Below are 17,704 nucleotides of genomic sequence, written 5' to 3' on the forward strand. Positions count from 1 at the left end.
GGAAGGAAGTTTATTGAACAAAATACCGTATTTTCTCATAGATAACGCGCATTCAGAACTAGGTAGTTATATCAATTTGTATTAATACCGCGCGCCCAGGGTTTCATATTTATCTTGAACGTGTGTAGATGACACGTATATCTGTACATACATATATATGCGCGTAAAAAGTTTATGTAGTGAGTGTAAAAATACGATATCGAATGTGTGTGCGTAAAAATACGTCTTTGTTTGGATTTTTTTCAAATTTCATTAGATAACGCGCATCGTCATTTTTCCATTATCTGAGCATTTTTGCATAGACAACGCATGCCCTATCGATGTGAAAATACCGCAAGTCCTGAGCCCTTGGTAGGTTCATCTTGTGGGCACAAAATTGACGAGTTAATTGTTTATATTGAGGCTACTGTGATTGTGGAAGTCAGCGTTAGTAGGGAAAGGCTTTTTGGTTCATTATTGTGTGGATGGGATTGAGTAGGGTTAGGAGGGCGATTCTCAAAGGGCTAACGCACCCGAGTGATCGCATGTTTACGTGTGTCCTTTCTGTTTCGTGACGTTCGTATTATAATTTTGCATGCATATCTGTGATTGACGGGTGTTTGGCATAGGAGGGATCCTTGTAAACCCTAAGTAGGTGTGTGAATACGATGCACGAGAGTGGCATTCATTCCTTAACACAACCTAGTGAGCGTGATTCAGGCATACGTGGGTCACTGCTTCTCAAACACACCCGTGGTGACTTAGTGTGTCTTCCCTATTTCTCCCCTAATTTGTAACTTCGTTGTATTCTCTTCCTCTTTACAAACTAATACTAATCGAGTTTACGGTCTTGGCTATCTCGTTTTCATCACTAGGGCATTGAATGTATACATAGCAATGCTTCAAGTACGTTTTCTTAAATGAACATATCGTAAAAGAGGAATAAAAAATATCACAGCAGCGAAAGACCCGTAATTCTGAGCTACTTCTCCCAAAGTATTGATTGATTGACAAATCTATGAGCAAACATTTCTAGGAAGTGACAGATTGCATGCAGCGTAAAATACAAATAATAACTCAATATTTCGAGATATGGACAGTGTTTGGATCGCACAAATTCACGTAATCTGCTACATTCTCGACATACACCATGAATTAATTAAGAACAAATTTGTTGGCACAAAGAAAGCATTAACGTTTGCAATGCATTCCCCAAAATACACAAGGGTTGAATAACCTAGAGGTTTGAGGTTCACTGTTTACAATACAAATCAAATTCTATCCATACTATTGCTAATTTTTCCGCCAAATTCATTCATTCCGCCAAAACATTCCACGGCTTAACCGAACAATAGATATTCCCAAACTACATCAAAAGTTAACTTTGTTGACATAATTTTATTTTTCATCACCCGAAATTCGTTACGCTTTTCTTGGTTAAAGGATTGCATTAGTTTTTCCAGTTATTCCGAATAATTAGAGCCTATCGTAGCGAATTAAAGTACGGCATTATTTTATTAAACTACCAGTTCGTCTAGAAACAATCACAAATTATAAATATATATTTTAAGTGCTTGCGTGTACTCATTTGATTGTGTGATATCAGCAAATTTTCATTATTTCTCATAGACGCTTCCCGACATTCATTGCGTGCCACGTTTGATGGAGGACACGGGTATAAGAAGAATAATTTAAAGAAGCCGTAGAGTAATGATTATGTGCTAAGTACTCAGTATTAAAGGACTGCTATCACCGTAAATTATGGGTGCTTCTCATAGTGTGGAAATTCCTGGTGGAGGAACTGAAGGATATCATGTTTTGAGAGTAAGTGACTTCGTAGCGGCGTTTGCAATTCCTTGTGAATACTAATTAGTTGGAAATTGATATGTCTTTAAGCAGAGTAATTTATTCTGTATTTGTGATACTTTCTGCCAATTCGTCGAACTCTTATGATTATGTGCTGTAGTAATGAAAATACTGGTTTGTTATCGGTATTTTTCTTGAGATCAGTAGTAATTTCCGACTTGAGAAGATTCAGTATAGTGGTAGATAGATTCAGAAATGTGATTATTAAACGCGTAGTTTGACTATTTATTTGAAACAGAGGAATTAATGGTGTAATTCGGATGCATATGAGGTACGGTTAACTTGTGTGATTTCCGAATTAGTTTTTCAATAAGACCCTCATCTTGTGGACAGGCAAGTCGAAAGATATTTGAAAAAGGTTTGTGGCCAATAAGTGAATATAGTATTGCTTTATTTTATTGTGAGGTCTCAGTGCCTGGGTCGGTGGTCCAAGTTGAAATTTTGGTAAGAGCCTGTTCGGAATAAGTTTTGTGTGCAATGCCAGCAACAGTCAACAAAATAGGATTAATTATTTTTCTACGACAGTAATAGCAACAGCCTTCGACGTTATGGCATCATGATTACATGGATTATAATCTGTGCCGTAATCATCATCCTTAACCATCATTAAAAGCCTTGTTTGCCCAGTAATCTCACATAACCATCTTGTATTTGTATATCGCTATTGTATGGATTGATTTCGCATATACTACCGTGGCATTATAGACTGGGGTATTTGCAATTTCACATTTAAGTCGCCTGGAAGGAAATGTGTCAGCTAATCAGATGGTTTTAGGTTTTGCTCCGATATTTGGGCGTGTCTTATGCGATCGCATTCCATTTCATGCGATTAGTACCTCCCGCAGTTTTAAAATAAAATATTTTAACAGTGTTTCCAACATTTCTGCGTGTTCGTGTACTTGTACATGGGTAGACCATAGCGTAATTTTATTACTCGATATTTTATTTCAAATCAATGCATTAATGTTTTAACTCACCCAATTTCAAAAGAACCACCCGTATTGCATGAAAATTTCTTTCTTTATTTTAAATTTGACGTTTCAGCTTCATTGTATTTCTGTTTCGTGGTGAAAAGTCTTCATATATCGCAAGATGGTTGTATTAAATTTTAAAAAAACAATTTATATTCGAACATAAAGTCGAATAAAGTATAAATACTGATCATATTGAGATTTTCACCGTGAAATGTGTGCTTTGACAATGAGGCGTTTTATTTCCTGAGCCAATAACTGCGTATAAATTATGTTCTTATGAGCTAATCTTTACTGGAACACAAAGGTTTTATGATTAGGTTTTAGTGATAAATGTGAGTTGATCCATCAGGTCACGTATGCAAGACATGGGTCTCGTCAGAATACAAGTGTATCATTAGAAGTTTATCCCGCGATGTCCAAAGTATTCATCAATACAATGCAATGGTGCTTTCGACAGGATAAGTGTCAATTTATGTTTAAATTACTTGAAAGAATCGTATTTTTTATTGTATTGGGTGGACAGTTGGATAGTTTGAGACCTTGGTGCTAAGGACCTCTGCTCTTTTATGTTCATATCGTCATGATTGAACATGAATATTGTGTTTCATTAATGTATCGTGATTAATTTAATGAACCAGTTAACACTTGACGTGCGTAATGGCGTAATTGCCTCACGTAATTTTGAATCAAACTTTGCCATGCTATTTAAAAAAAGTGAAATATGCAGAATTTATTAGAAAAATGTTTGACAAACCCCAGTACTGGTAATATTAGTAATAGTAATTTGCTTAAAGTTAATAAAAATCGACATAAGATGTAGGAATAATCATTTCCGTGCGTAATATTTGTATGAAAATTTGCCAGGCGATTTAAAAAAAAGGGTGATAATCAGAATTTATTGAAAAGTTCGTCAAAACATTATCATTAAGTTATAGTAATTGGCTTATAGTTAATAAAACTCGAATAAAAGAAACGAATAATCCTTACCATGCGTAATTTTGTATGAAAATTTGCAAATTAAAGAGAAATACACAGAATTTATTTTTTTAAATGTATGTAAGAACATTAAAATTGTTTATATTAATTTGCTTAAATTTAATAAAACTCGCATAAGAGATACGAATTATTATTATTATAAGGTAATCTACCGGTTAAGGTAGGTATTTGAATGACAAAGCTACCAAATAAATATTTTGTGACACCTAACAAAACACAAACTCCAGCTTCCTATTCTGTATCAGGTCCCTCTTCATCTCTGAGTACTTTCTTCCTCCCTTCATCCCGTCCAACATCCCTATCCTGCTCCTTTCCTTTCCTTGTTTGCCTAACATTCTCCCCTCTATTACAGTCTTCAACATCCCACTGCCGGTCAATACACCCTTCACCCATTTTTCCTACCTCCATAGTAATGTCTCCCAACCAACCCCTCTCTTCACCCACCATACCAAGTACTTCCTCACTTGTTTTCTTCTCTGTCCATTTCACCTTCTCCATTCTTCTACACACCCACATATCTACAATAGCCTCCAGTCTACATCTATCCTCCTGCTTCAATGACCACGTTTCCGCGCCATACATAGCTATGCTCCATTTCAAAGTTTTCTAAGGAGTCTTTTCTTAATATCCTTACTCAACGTCCCTCTCATCAACTCCCTCCTCCTTGTGTGATAACCTCTCTCCCTAATAGTGCAGTTATTCTCCTTACGTCCCTACTACTTTGACCATGTTGGTCCAATACACTACCGGGATACGTAAACTGTTCTACCTGCTCTAGTTTAGTTGCCCTCCTATTTTAATGTTAAGCTTAGCCTTTTTCTTTCTAGAAAATCACATAACCTTTGTTTTATTAATATTGATTCTCTTCCCATACCTGTCGCACTGAATTTCCAATTCGCTAAGCAATGCTTGCAACCCCTTTTCTGACTGACAAACTAAAGCTTGGTCATCAGCAAACCTAACTGATTTTAACTGAATTCCCTGCCCACTTTCATTCCTACCTCCAGTTCTTCCCATGCCTCTTTAATCATTTCCTCCACACATAAGTTGAACAGCAACGGTGATAATGGGCAACCCTGCCTTACACCTCTTCCTAACACTGCCCAACCGGACTCCCCGTTCCCCACTTGCAACACTTCCGAGATACGTAAACTGTTCTCCCTGCTCTAGTTTTTCTGCTCCTATTTTAATGTTTAGCTTAGCCTTTTTCCTTCTATAAAATCGCATAATATTTGCTTTATTAATTTTAATTTGTTTGATTAATCTGTTGCAATAATAAAATAAATTTTGGTAATAAAAGGTGCCGGTTATGGTTTCCCAGGAAGTTGTGGTGCTCAGTTAAAACTCTCATAGCTCGGATGCAACTGATGGTGTCTAGGGAGGCTTGCTTGGGAATGGAACCCGCGCCCTCCAGTCAGTAGTCCAGCGCTCTACCCACAGGGTTACCACGTCCCACTTAATAATACATATTTTCTCAGTGAAATGTTTTACAGTGCAACTAAAAAATTTTTAACTTCTACCCTGTATAGAGGTCTTGCAAATTTATATGTTAGTGATAACTTGCAATGAGTTTTTTTGTATTCCAATGCAATATTTCTCTGCCTCCAGTCCGTCTAGTAAAGTAGTCGCATGTCCTTTCAGTTCTGCATCGCTTTGACATGTTATACTTGCCTTAAAAGTCGTTCAGTTCTGTAAAGAGATGAGAATCGTAGAAATTTTAACTATCTTACCAGGTGTATAAGCTTTAATCCGCTGTTTTTTAGCCAGAAAAACACGTTTTTTCCATAGTGAGTGAAAAATTAATTACTCCAAATATAATCCCTTGCTAGCTACACATTTTTCCCATCTTTGGGGCAATTTGTGGTTACCACACCAAAAAAATTCCTTCTCTTCTCGATGCAAACTGTTAGTCAAGCCATTTTGGGACATCTTTGTAAGTATTGGAACTGCTGCTCAGTTAGCCCGTGGCCCATCAAGGAAAGCAGTTGGTAGTTAGAAGTCGCCAGGTCTGGTGAATAAGGCAGCATGGGGTAGCACTTCCCAGTCGTGTGTTTCCAAATAGTTATGGACCATTATTGATCCATGGCATGGTGCGTTATGATGGAGGAAAATCAGCTTCTCATGTCTTTGCTCATATTCCGGGCTTGAGGCTGGGTTGTTTGTTGTTTTAGCAGAGACAAGATGTTTATTTGGTAGTAGTGTCCATCCTGAAAAACCTATCTTAACTGTTAGATTCATGTACAGTTTTTGAATTTAAAATTCTTTTGGGATGAGAATAAATATAAATAAAACAAAGGTTAAGTGGTTTTCCAGAAGGAGGAAGGCTAAGCTAAACATTAAAATAGGAGGGCAAAGTCTAGAGTGGGTGTAACAGTTTACCTATAGATGATGTTTTGTGGACCAACACGGCTGAAGTAGTAGGGACGTAAGGAGAAGAATTGCGCTTGGCAAAGAGGCTTTCACGCAAGGAGGAGGGAGTTGATGACAGGGACGTTGAGTAAGGATGTTAAGGAAAGACTTGTTAAAACTTTGATATGAGCGTGGTTATGTACGGTGCGGAAACGTGGTCGTTGAAGAGGCAGGATGATAGTTGTACAAGGGTGGTCCCAGAGTACCCGGTCCAACAAAGAAGACACAAACATTTTGGATAAAATGTATTTATTTTTCAAAATAATCTCCTTTCAGCTCTACACACTTTTCCCAGTGATGTTCAATACCTTATTATTTATAATATGAACTGTCTTTCTCCTCAAAATAGCCATTAACTGCAGACTTCACTTCTTCACGGTTGGAAAATCTTTGACTACAGAGCCATTTTTTCAAGTTTGCAAAACAGAAAATAATCCAAGGGGGGCTAAATCTGGCGAATAGGGTGCATTAGGTAGCAATTCCCACTTAAATTCATGAATTTTGGCCATTGCAATAATGGATTTATGAGCTGGTGCATTGTCTTGATGAAACAAAATTTTCTTCTTAGACAAATGCGACGAACAGCACACTATGAAAAGCCTACTATGTATCCTAGCTTACGCACTTTCAGTGGATGATCAGTCAGTATCACTTTGTGGATTTTCTTCACCGTTTCAGGAGTAGTCACCTCATTTGGTCGACCAATGCTCATCCTGACAGCTCGTACGGCCTCGTTTAAACCCTGCTACCCAATATTTTACTGTTGTAAACAAAGGAAGAGACTCACCCTGAGTAGAATCCAGTTCGGCTTAGTTTAATTATGAGGTTCTAGGATGTGATAATAGATTGGATTGCAGAGAATTGAAAAGTAAGGTCTCCTATATTTTTTTCTTGGAAAATCAAATTTATTGTGAACTTTGTGTGAATGGATTGAAAGGTCTCACTGATCAATCACTTTTTGCAACCTTGTAAGCAGCTTTTTAATGCCAGCATCATACCTTTCTCCCACTGCGTCGTTAAGCCAAATGGCAACTCCTTCTCCGATAGAAATTCATCACCAGTTAGTGGAAGTGTACGGTATGGACATCAAAAATGTGCATCGGAAGTGGTGCCGGGAGTTTATTGATGGCCGGGAAAACGTCCTAAGATGAGCAGCTGTTGATGGGGCGGCCGAGTTTGCCATAGGAATATCAACAACGGTGGCTCCAATTGACGAGATATTGCGATATAATTGGAGGGAATTGACCCTTCATTTAGATAGAGGAAGGCCTTAGAATGAATGAAGAGAGAGAGAGTGGCTACTTCTCTGTGCTGCAGAATATTGTGTGTCTTGAGGTCAATCAGTTACAAACAAGGTGTCTCTCCTCACTTTAAGGAGGAGTGTGTTTGCATATCATAATACAATGCACGTCCACATGTCTTCACATCAAACGATGACCACCCTACTCAATGAATTCGGCCGATGGGATATATCATCGACAACCCTCCTTAAAGCTCATACGTTGCCCCCAGAGACTAGTACTTGTTTCATGCTCTCATAAAACACCTTGGAGGACATAAATTCAAGTCAGACGAGGAAGTGCAAGCAGTCAGTCGGCTTTGCGAAGTGATGCCAATAATAAAAAGCTGGTTACAAGGATGCAAACAGTTACTAATCGTCAAGGCGACCATGTGGAAAAATAGCTAAATGCTCAACGTTCCTAACGGTGTACACAAAGTTGAGAATAAATTACATTTTATGTGAAAAAAAAAATATGAGACCTTCCATTTCAATACGCCTTTTTATACTGTTTGTTTTTTTGTATGTTTATTCATAATTTATTGTAAGCTCATTATTGATTGACCCATCTCCGAAGAATGGTTGTGGAATAATAAGGTTGATCATTGATTTGTTCTTGTTCGTGCGTATTCAATTTGTGTGATGCGCCTCTTAATTGTCCCCCATTGTCTTCCGCAGGTCCAAGATGGCTCTCCCGGGCAACAAGCGGGCCTTGAGGCTTTCTTTGACTTCATAGTCTCCATTGGAAACCAAAGACTGGTAAGGATTACTGTTGGATGAGTGACTCAAAACCATCGACTACCTTTCTGCATCAATTCAGTCAATTTGTCCCACAAATCTCCGCTCCCTTGTCGAATCATCACTAGACCACAGGGCCCTCTACATTGCCTTAATGAAAATTTGTAATGAGTAGTAGTAGTACCATTTATGGGAGGCTGTGACATGGACAGCTAAGGTCATTTGCGCCATAGGGGATGGACAGGAAAGGATGAAGGGTGGAGAGAAACCTGGTGTCGGCATTAGCCTACTCTTAACAAAAGGCACCCAGGGGTCAATCAGTTTAACGTCCCATCCGACGGTCACCGTACTCACTCAAACTGCCCTCTACAAAGCACACCTCAAGTAGGGATCCAGATACCCTCACTGAAAAATATTCAACACAGCTGGGATATGAACCCGGGCCCTCTGGGTGGGAAGACTGATGAAAATGTCGACAGAATCCATGATCTTGTTGGTTCAGATCATCTGTTGACAGTCAGAATTATCGCGGAAGAGTTGAATTAGACTCACAGACCAACGTTCATCAGTTTTGGACCAAATGAATTGGGGATGAGATAAAATCTGTGCAGAAATGGTTCCAAAATACCTTTCGCTAAGGACCAAAAGGACCAGTAGTAGTTTGTTTTGGCCAGAATAAAACATTCCATTTGGCTCCTCATGCCTCCTTATTTGCCCGACTTGAGTCCTTGTGACTTTTACCTCTTCCCCAAAGTTGATAAATCACCTCAAAAGGGAACTCATTTCGGTGGGACAGTCGAAGAAAACATTGAAACGCCCATAACGGATCGGCTGGAGTCTATTCCAGCGGTATCGGAGTTCCAGCACAGCTATGAGGAGTGGAAGAGAACCGTCTCCAGCGCTGTGTGGCTCCAGAAGGAAGAGTTATTTCGAGGGTGACAATATATAAAGTAGTAGTATATATAACAGTATATAACAGTAGTAGTATTTAGGGGTTGGGCGACCGACAGCTGAGGTCATTTGCGCCATAGGGGATGGACAGGAAAGGATGAAGGGTGGAGAGAGAAACCCGGCGTCGGTATTAGCCGACTCTTAACAATGAGAGGCGCCAAGGGGTCCGCAGTTTAACGTCCCATCTGACGGACGGCGTACTCACTCAAAGTGCCCTCCATCGTAAATCAACTCAAGTACGGATCGAAATACCTGAAAAATATTCAACACCGTCGGGATTTGAACCCGGGGCCTCTGGGTGTGAAGCCAGTACAATAGCCCCTGCACCATCTCGATCCCCAATTTGCAATTAATATACCAGGGTAGGCACAATGAACTCCCTGATTTGATGGGTGATTCCTAAAAAAACCAACTAAGATAATTAAAAAAGGTTTTCATATCCGAAGAGTACATCCAATGCCATTTTATTTTTCATGAGGTTTTTAAAATTATTTCGTTCAGATGACGACCTTGATGTGCGATGAATGTTTTGAGTTGTTAAAAAAAGTTTTTGGAAAATCTTCTCAGGATATCTTTTGTTATTCTGAAGTGGTGACATCTGTAATTGCCTCCTTTAAGAGGTTCCAATGTCCTTGGTCGAAATTTTAAAACCAAAACTTTGAGGTATCCCCAAAGAAAAAGAATCTCTTTGCTTCAAATCTGGGGAATGAGAGGGCCATGGAACAAACATCTCCTCGTAAGGAGATCAGAGTGGCCGGGAAATTGTTCTTGTAGGATTTGGCATGAACGACTGGCGGTATGAGCCGTGGCCCCATCCTGTTGAAACCAAAAGGCCTCTGTGTGTCATTTTCCTCACCGTTCTCTTCCATTTTGGGGGTAAAAAGTTTTCCAGCATTTCAAAATAGGGCAGAGTAACAGTTGTGCCTGGAGATTCCAAAAAGTAAGATCCAATAATGCCTACGGAGGACACAGCGCATTCTTACGATAATTTTCACCACCACACTTCACCAGTTAATTTGATATATTGATTCTTTGCCCTGTGATTTTGTCAATTACCATTTTCAGACGACAAACAGTAAAAGCACAAGGACAAGAGAAACTATAACGTAACTGGCATACCAAACGCACAGGTCAATGATCTTTCTCTCTTAATTAGCGCCGCTATAGTGGGCAATGGACTTCGTCATGGCCACCAGAGTGCATATTAATTGGGCAGACCTCAGATAGAATGAGAATGAATGTGGATTTCCGACCTAAGGAAATATTACTGAGTATGGCCAGTCGTTGAAAGAGGCCGTAAATATGTCAATTTATCCTTCTCCCTTTAAGATTGCAAAAATATGTACGTAAAGGCTTTTGTATTCTCCGTGACCTTTGACCTTTATGTCTTGGGGAATCATTTCTGTCGTGTGTACAATCGTCTCTCCTCTCTCTCTCTCAAGGACCAAGACAATGAGATCCTGAAGGATGCGTTACGCGAAGGCATTGGATCGGAGGTGCGCCTTTGCGTGTACAGCAGCAAGACGCAGAATGTGCGTGAGGTGATGGTACGCCCTGGAGAGGGTTGGGGTGGACAGGGTCTCCTCGGCATCTCGATCCGGTTCTGCTCTTTTGAGGGTGCCAATGAGAATGTTTGGCATGTCCTGGTAAGTAGTTATCCGTCATGCCGTAGATTTGAAGTGTGGTCTGTTGGGAATAAATTTGTAGAGTACACCGAGCCCTTTTGATTTTAAACCGTGTGCTATTTAGTTGATAAAGTGTGATGAGGCACGGATATTTGAAAAAACACAACAGGTATGTCATTATCAGTGTTTAAATCATAGGATTGGTTGACCGCAGCCCTCCATTCCTCTCTATTCAATGTCAATTCATTCAGTCTTTGATTAAATTCTGTTTTATGTCCTTCTTAATTTGTCCTATTTACAAGGGCGATTCGAAAAATGTCTCTTATTTCCTTTTACATGAAAAATCAAACTCTCTCAACTTTTCGTACATCTTATAGAAAGGTTGAGCATTTAGCTATTTTTCTACATAGTAGCCTTGACGATCAATCACTTTTTGCATCTCCTTGTAAGCAGCTTTTTAATACCAGCGTCGGTAACTTTCTTCCGCCACGTCACACAAAGCCAACTGATGACTGCTTCTCCAATATAAATTCATCCTATCATTTAGTGGAAGTGTACGGTGAGAAGTGTATTATGGACCTCAAAAACGTGCATCGGAAGTGGTGCTGGGAGTTTATTTGATGGCCGGGAAAACGTCCTACGATGAGCAGCGGTCGATGGGGAGGCCTCCGGAGTTTGCCATTGGAATATCCACAACGGTGGCTCCAATTGACGAGATATTGCGATATAACCGGAGGGAATTGCCCTTCATTTAGATAAAGGAAGGCCTTATAATGAATGAAGAGAGAGAGAGAGGCTACTTCTCCGTGCTGCAGAATATTGCGTGTCGGAGGTCAATCAGTTACAGACAAGGTGTCTCCTCACCAAAAGGACTGTGTTTGCATATCATAATACAATGCACGTCCACATGTCTCCACATCAAACGATGACCACCCTACTCAATGAATTCGGCCGATGGGATATATCATGGACCACCCTCCTTACAGCCCGGAGGACCTTGCCCCCAGCGACTGACTACCACTTGTTTCCCGCTCTCAATAAACACTTTGGAGGACAGAAATTCAAGTCAGACGAGGAAGTGCAAGAAGCAGTCATTGCAGTTGGCTTTGTGTGATGCGGCGGGAGAAAGGTACGACGCCCCTATTAAAAAGCTGCTTACAAGGATGCAAAGAGTGATTGAACGTCAAGGCAACTATGTAGAAATATAGCTGAATGTTTAACCTTTTCTACAATGTACACAAAGTTGAGAAAAAATTTGATTTTTCATGAAATAAAAAATAGGAAACCTTACTTTTCGAAATGCCCTGGTATGTGTCTCTTGGTCTTTGTCGTGGGTTGTCTTCCCTTCTATTTTATGTTCCTAATCAATCCATTGTGCCTCAATGTTTCTCCAGTCAACCATATATTTCTCCATTGCTGTTTAGTGTTCTCCATAGTAGTCCTGTCCTCTTCTGCTCTTCTATATACTTCCTCGTTCCTTACCTTGTCTCTCAATTTAATCTCCTCAGCATTCTTCTAATTAGCCCCATACAGGGTTCGTCCGGAAAATAAGTGTACTGATTTTTTCCCGCCGCTCCAGGCGCGCCCAGCACCGCTCTGACGGGCTGCGATTGGAGGGGGGTATGTTGGCAAGCGACGCTGAAAAAGGCAGTCGGCTCTGAGCTGTGGTGTAGTGAGGAGCTCTGTTAACGCGAACCTCCACGCTCGACCCACGTCACGGAACGCGATGCCGAAGCAGCGTTATTCCATCAAATTTGCGGTAAAGCTTGGGAAATCGTCTACCGAAACTGTCGGTATGATTAACCAGGCTTACGGGGAGTCAGCCATGTCCAGAAACATGATCTTTCGGTGGCACAAGATGTTCGAGGAGGGCAGAGAAGAGGTCGACGACGAACCACGGCCTGGACGCCCATCAACGACACTCACCGACGAAAATGTGCGAAAAGTTCGCGATGTACTGAACTCTGATCGTCGTCTTAGTGTTCGGATGATAGCAGAGCAGTGTAATGTGCCAAAAACAATAGTGCACGAGATTATTAGGGAGCAATTACAGATGCGAAAAATTTGTGCAAAGTTGGTACCGAAAGTGCTCAGTGATGATCAAAGACTCAATCGTTTGGAAATCGCGACACAACTTGCGGATCACTGCAAAAATGATCCACATTTTTTAGAGACTTCTTTCTGTTCCCGAAGATAAAGAGGAGTTTGAAAGGAATGCGATACGGGACTTTGGACGCCGTCAAAGAGGTCGTGACGATGTGTCTTCGAGAGGTTCCCGATGATGCCTTCGCGGGAGCGTTCCAGGAATGGGAACGCCGCTGGAACAAGTGTATCGACTCACAAGGGTCCTATTTTGAGGAATATTAGCTTAAGATATGTAAAAGTGTAATAAATTTTTTTTCCTGAGCTCAGTACACTTATTTTCCGGACGAACCCTGTATGTCAAAGGCTTCTATTCATTTCTGGTGCACTTTTCCAATGTTCCAAGTCTCTGAACCATAGAGCGCCATGCCCCATTTTCCATTCTCATTTTTTCCACAACCATTTCGAGGGATCCGAATAGCATTTTCCGAGGAACGTGGTTGGGAATCGCTCAATGGATCGAAGGTTAAACTAAGTATTAAATCTCTTGCATATGAATTCGAAGGACGTCTCTTCAGCAGTGGTGTTGAAAATGTACTATTACCCCCATCGTACTACCGTCGACGAGATCATGTCAATAAAATTGGAGAGATAAAGTGCAGAACTGATAGATTTAAGAAGCAATTTTTCCCACTTAACAATAAAGGGATCAGAAAAACATTGTGCAAGGAAATAGGTTGGGAATCACTCACGTTAGGTTGAATTATTAAAAGGTAATCTACCAGTTAAGGTAGGTTTTTGGATGAACACAACTACCAAATAAATATTTTGTGACTCTTAACAAAACAAAATACAAAATCCATCATCCTACTCTACATCAGGTCCCTCTTCATCTCTGAGTACTTTCTTCCTCCTTTCTATTCTCTATCCCAAGACATCCCCATCCTGTTCCTTCCCTTTCCTCGTTTGTCTAACATACTCCCCTCTATTACAGTCTTCAACACCCCACTGCCGGTCAGTACCCCCTTCATCCATTTTTCCTGCCTCCTTAGTAATATCTCCCAACAAACCCCTCTCTTCGCCCACCATACCAAGTACTTCCTCATTTGTTTTCTTCTCTGTCCATTTCACCTTCTCCATTTTTCTCAACACCCACATTTCAAAAAAAGCCTCCAGTCTACGTCTATCCTCCTGCTTCAATGACCACGTTTCCGCACCGTACATAGCTACGCTCCATATCAGAGTTTTTACGGTATTTTCTTAATATCCTTACTAAACGTCCCTCTCATCAACTCCCTCCTCCTTGTCTGTGAAAGCCTCTTTGCCTAATAGCGCAATTCTTCTCCTTACGTCCCTACTACTTTGATACCATGTTGGTCCAAAACACTTTCGAGATACGTAAACTGTTCTACCTGCTCTAGTTTTTGCCCTCTTATTTGTAATGTTCAGCCTAGCCTTATTCTTTCTGGAAAATCGCTTAACCTTTCTTGTATTAATATTGATTCCATAACCACACATAGATACGCTCCATATCAAAGTTTTCTAACGAGTCTTTTCTTAATATCCTTGCTAAACGTCCCTCTCATCTTAACTCCCCCCTCCTTGTATGAAAGCCTCTTTGCCTCATTGTGCAATTCTTCTCCTTACATCCCTACTACTTTGATACCGTGTTGGTCCAAAACACTTCCGAGATACGTAAACTGTTCTACCTGCTCTAGTTTTTGCCCTCTTATTTGTAATGTTTAGCTTAGCCTTTTTCTTGGTCCAAAACACTTCCAGAGATATGTAAACAGTTCTAAGAAGAGAGATGAGGATTATAAAAACATTGTCCAACCACGGTAGGGTTATATTCAGGTGAAAATTGTCCAGGTATGTATTCACGTTGCACCACACTCCCTAGCGGTGAATTGCAGGGGGTTTGAAATGTCAGATTATTTCATTGTTAGCAAATATTGGCTCGTATTTGAGGTTGGATGCGGTGTGTGGCCTTGTGTGACCTTCTCTGTAGACTCATCTCTTGCTTTCATTGCAGGAGGTTAACCCTTCATCGCCGGCTGAGGAGGCTGGCCTCAAGGCCTTTGAGGACTACATCATTGGAGCAGACTCAGTCCTTCACGAGAGCGGTAAGGGCATTTTAATTTTGCCACTAGTTTTAAGTTTTCCTTTGCTCAACGAGGAGTTAATTGCAAAATTTTTCCGGGTGTAAAAATCATTCACTTTATCTTACTTTGGAATTTGAGGAGTTTATTCCTTGATTTATAAGCTCAACCGATGCCGTGACCGTTTAGAATAATACTCTCCATTTATTATTTTTATTTATTTATGTAGTAAAAATTGTGCACATACAAAAGGATTGCCAATTTATAGTGATGCGTATAGCAGCAACATATAAGGACACAAACATACAAACATCAACAAGACTATAATTAGCAGTAATTAGAGATAAATTTTCATAGAAATAACAAAAAGAGTGAAAGAAAGGAACAAAACCGGGATGTGGGAGTGAAAGGAGAGATTGTGCTAGTTCTTTCGAGAAGAATGTGTCGGAGAAAGGTTTATAAAAGTGTTGGCTGGGAGTGAGAGGGGGTCAATGCTTTCGGGAAGGGAATTCCGGTAAGCGGGGAGACGGAAGAAAAGGGACCGTTTGGTGAGGGACAATCTGGGAACGGGTTGGTGGAATAAAGAGTGATCGCGGGTAACTCGGGGGGGAACTCTGAAATTGATAAGGGAAATTAGTTCAGGACAGTCGTTAATGGAGTTAAGGGTGTTATGCATGAGTTTTAAATCGGATTTTACACGTAGAGTGGAGAGATTACAAATCGAGAGCGAGGGAAGAAGTGATTCAGTGGGCGAGTCCCGAAGATGGGGGACCCTGTACTTGACAATTTTACTAGAGTAAGCTGAAAACTAATGCACTTAATGCTTGTAGACCACAAAGAAAATGACCTTCAGAAGAACTCCTGGCCGAAGGCATTTGGAAGTAATATTCCCCCGTCAGGTTTGAGGTCGTTACATTATTCATCCAGTGTAGTATTTTGAGAATGTTACTTCCACATGCCCAGACTAGGCTTCTGATGTTAGGTTATACAAGGCCTACCCTTGTATAACCAATTGATTTTTGATGGTGGAACCTTCCGAAAGACTTTTTTCCTTCTCTGACTGAACATTAAATTTAAAAATTACTTTTTAATATGTATACTATTTGTGGGTCGCGGTAGTCCAGTGGGTAGAGCGTTGGACTACTGACTGGAGGGTCCCAGGTTCGATTCCCGGGCATGGCACTCCAGGCACCTGCAGCTCCACCCAAGCTAAAGTGAATTTTCGGGTACCAGGTCTTCCTGGGGAACTGTAACTGGCACAGGGAAAGGAACTGGCCCCCCTTAATACCCTGATGCGTGAATTTCACATGCCGTATAGGGCTTGGTACTGGGTGATCTATACCATCACCCATACCAAAACGACACCGACCTTCGGGTTGATTACTGTGTTTACGGTTTTTTAATAATAATATATTAAACATTAATATATTATATTCAATAGGAAGGGGATCGAGATGGTACAGGGGCTATCGTACTGGCTTCTCACCCCGAGGGCTTGGGTTCAAATCCCGGCTATGTCGAATATTTTTCAGTGAGTGTATCTCAATCCCTATTAGAGGTGTGCTTTGTGGAGGGCACTTTGAGTGAGTACGCCGTCCGTCGGATGGGACGTTAAACTGATTGACCCCTTGTTGCATTTCGTATTAAGAGTAGGCTATTGCCAATACCAGGTTTCCCTCCACCCTTCTTCCTTTCCCCATCCATCCCATATGGTGCAAATGACCTCAGATTTCAATCGCCTAACCCGTGAATACTAACTACTCTATTTAATATACTTCAAGTTAAATGTAATTACCACCGCAAGGATATAAACCCCAGAATCATTTATTTTGAAAAACCCTTTGTGTTTCTCGATTCTCCATCATTTTAATTTGTTTCCAATGCCTTCTTGTTTGTTTGATGCGAATACGCATTGAAGTTGTTTGTCTGAGGCTGTGTTTGTTAAGTCTGAAGCGCAACCGCCCCTCTCGTTTCAATCCTGCGTTGTTTTCCTTTCAGAGGACCTCTTCTCCTTGATAGAGGCCCATGAAGGACGTGCCCTGAAGCTCTACGTGTACAATACGCAAGAGGATGCGTGCCGGGAGGTGACCATCACGCCAAACTCCGGTTGGGGAGGAGAAGGAAGGTTAGTGCGCCATTTGCGATGTGTTTGCAAAACTTTGGTTGGTAATGCGTTTTTGAATTGCTATTGTGTGTAACGGGATTCTTTCACTATTGCGATTTCCGCTATCCCTACTTCAAAATTCAAAATAGGTTCAATAGGTTTCCTAAATTTCCACGACCTATCCATTTGTTAAGACAAAAGACAGGTTACAGTACTCCATTGTTCAGAAAAAAATGTTCACGGACCAATTAATTAATTCCTCTTTAAGGCATTGCTTCATCCAAAAGCTTTCGGTATTTCATGCAAGGTTAGTGCGTGTTTGCAAAACTTTGGTTGCTAATGCGTTTTTGAATTGCTTGAGAACGAATGTTTTCTTGTCAGTGCATTATCACCGTGAACAATGGTCAACATTTCAGTAATATCTCCATTACTTTTACCACTGCACTTCGCCGTAATAACTTTATATGTTGATTCGTTGCTGAGTGAGTTCGTCAGTTTCTATTTTCGACAACCAACAGTATAAAACAAGGACAACAACAGACTAACTAACATAACTGGCGCACCATACGCACAGCTTGACGATCCGTCAGAGTACAGACGGC

General features: G+C 40.6%; 1 protein-coding gene across 2 annotated transcripts in view; it reads left to right on the forward strand.

Annotated features, from left to right (window-relative positions):
• The first annotated feature begins 1,537 nt into the window (after window positions 1-1,537).
• Window positions 1,538-17,704, forward strand: part of Grasp65 (Golgi reassembly-stacking protein 2) — a 33,619-nt gene continuing 17,452 nt past the window's right edge. For both annotated transcript variants that reach the window (XR_011701676.1, XM_071589591.1), the window contains exons 1-5: window positions 1,538-1,803; window positions 8,182-8,262; window positions 10,635-10,838; window positions 14,932-15,022; window positions 16,997-17,123. Coding sequence is in view for 1 of the 2 variants with exons in the window: in XM_071589591.1 (XP_071445692.1) it covers window positions 1,741-1,803; window positions 8,182-8,262; window positions 10,635-10,838; window positions 14,932-15,022; window positions 16,997-17,123 (566 nt within the window). In the remaining variant the exon portion in view is untranslated. The remainder of the gene's footprint in view (window positions 1,804-8,181; window positions 8,263-10,634; window positions 10,839-14,931; window positions 15,023-16,996; window positions 17,124-17,704) is intronic.

The sequence above is a fragment of the Hetaerina americana genome, unplaced genomic scaffold (assembly GCF_022747635.1).
Source record: "Hetaerina americana unplaced genomic scaffold, ioHetAmer1.1.p SCAF_39, whole genome shotgun sequence".
Classification (NCBI taxonomy): Eukaryota; Metazoa; Arthropoda; class Insecta; order Odonata; family Calopterygidae; genus Hetaerina; species Hetaerina americana.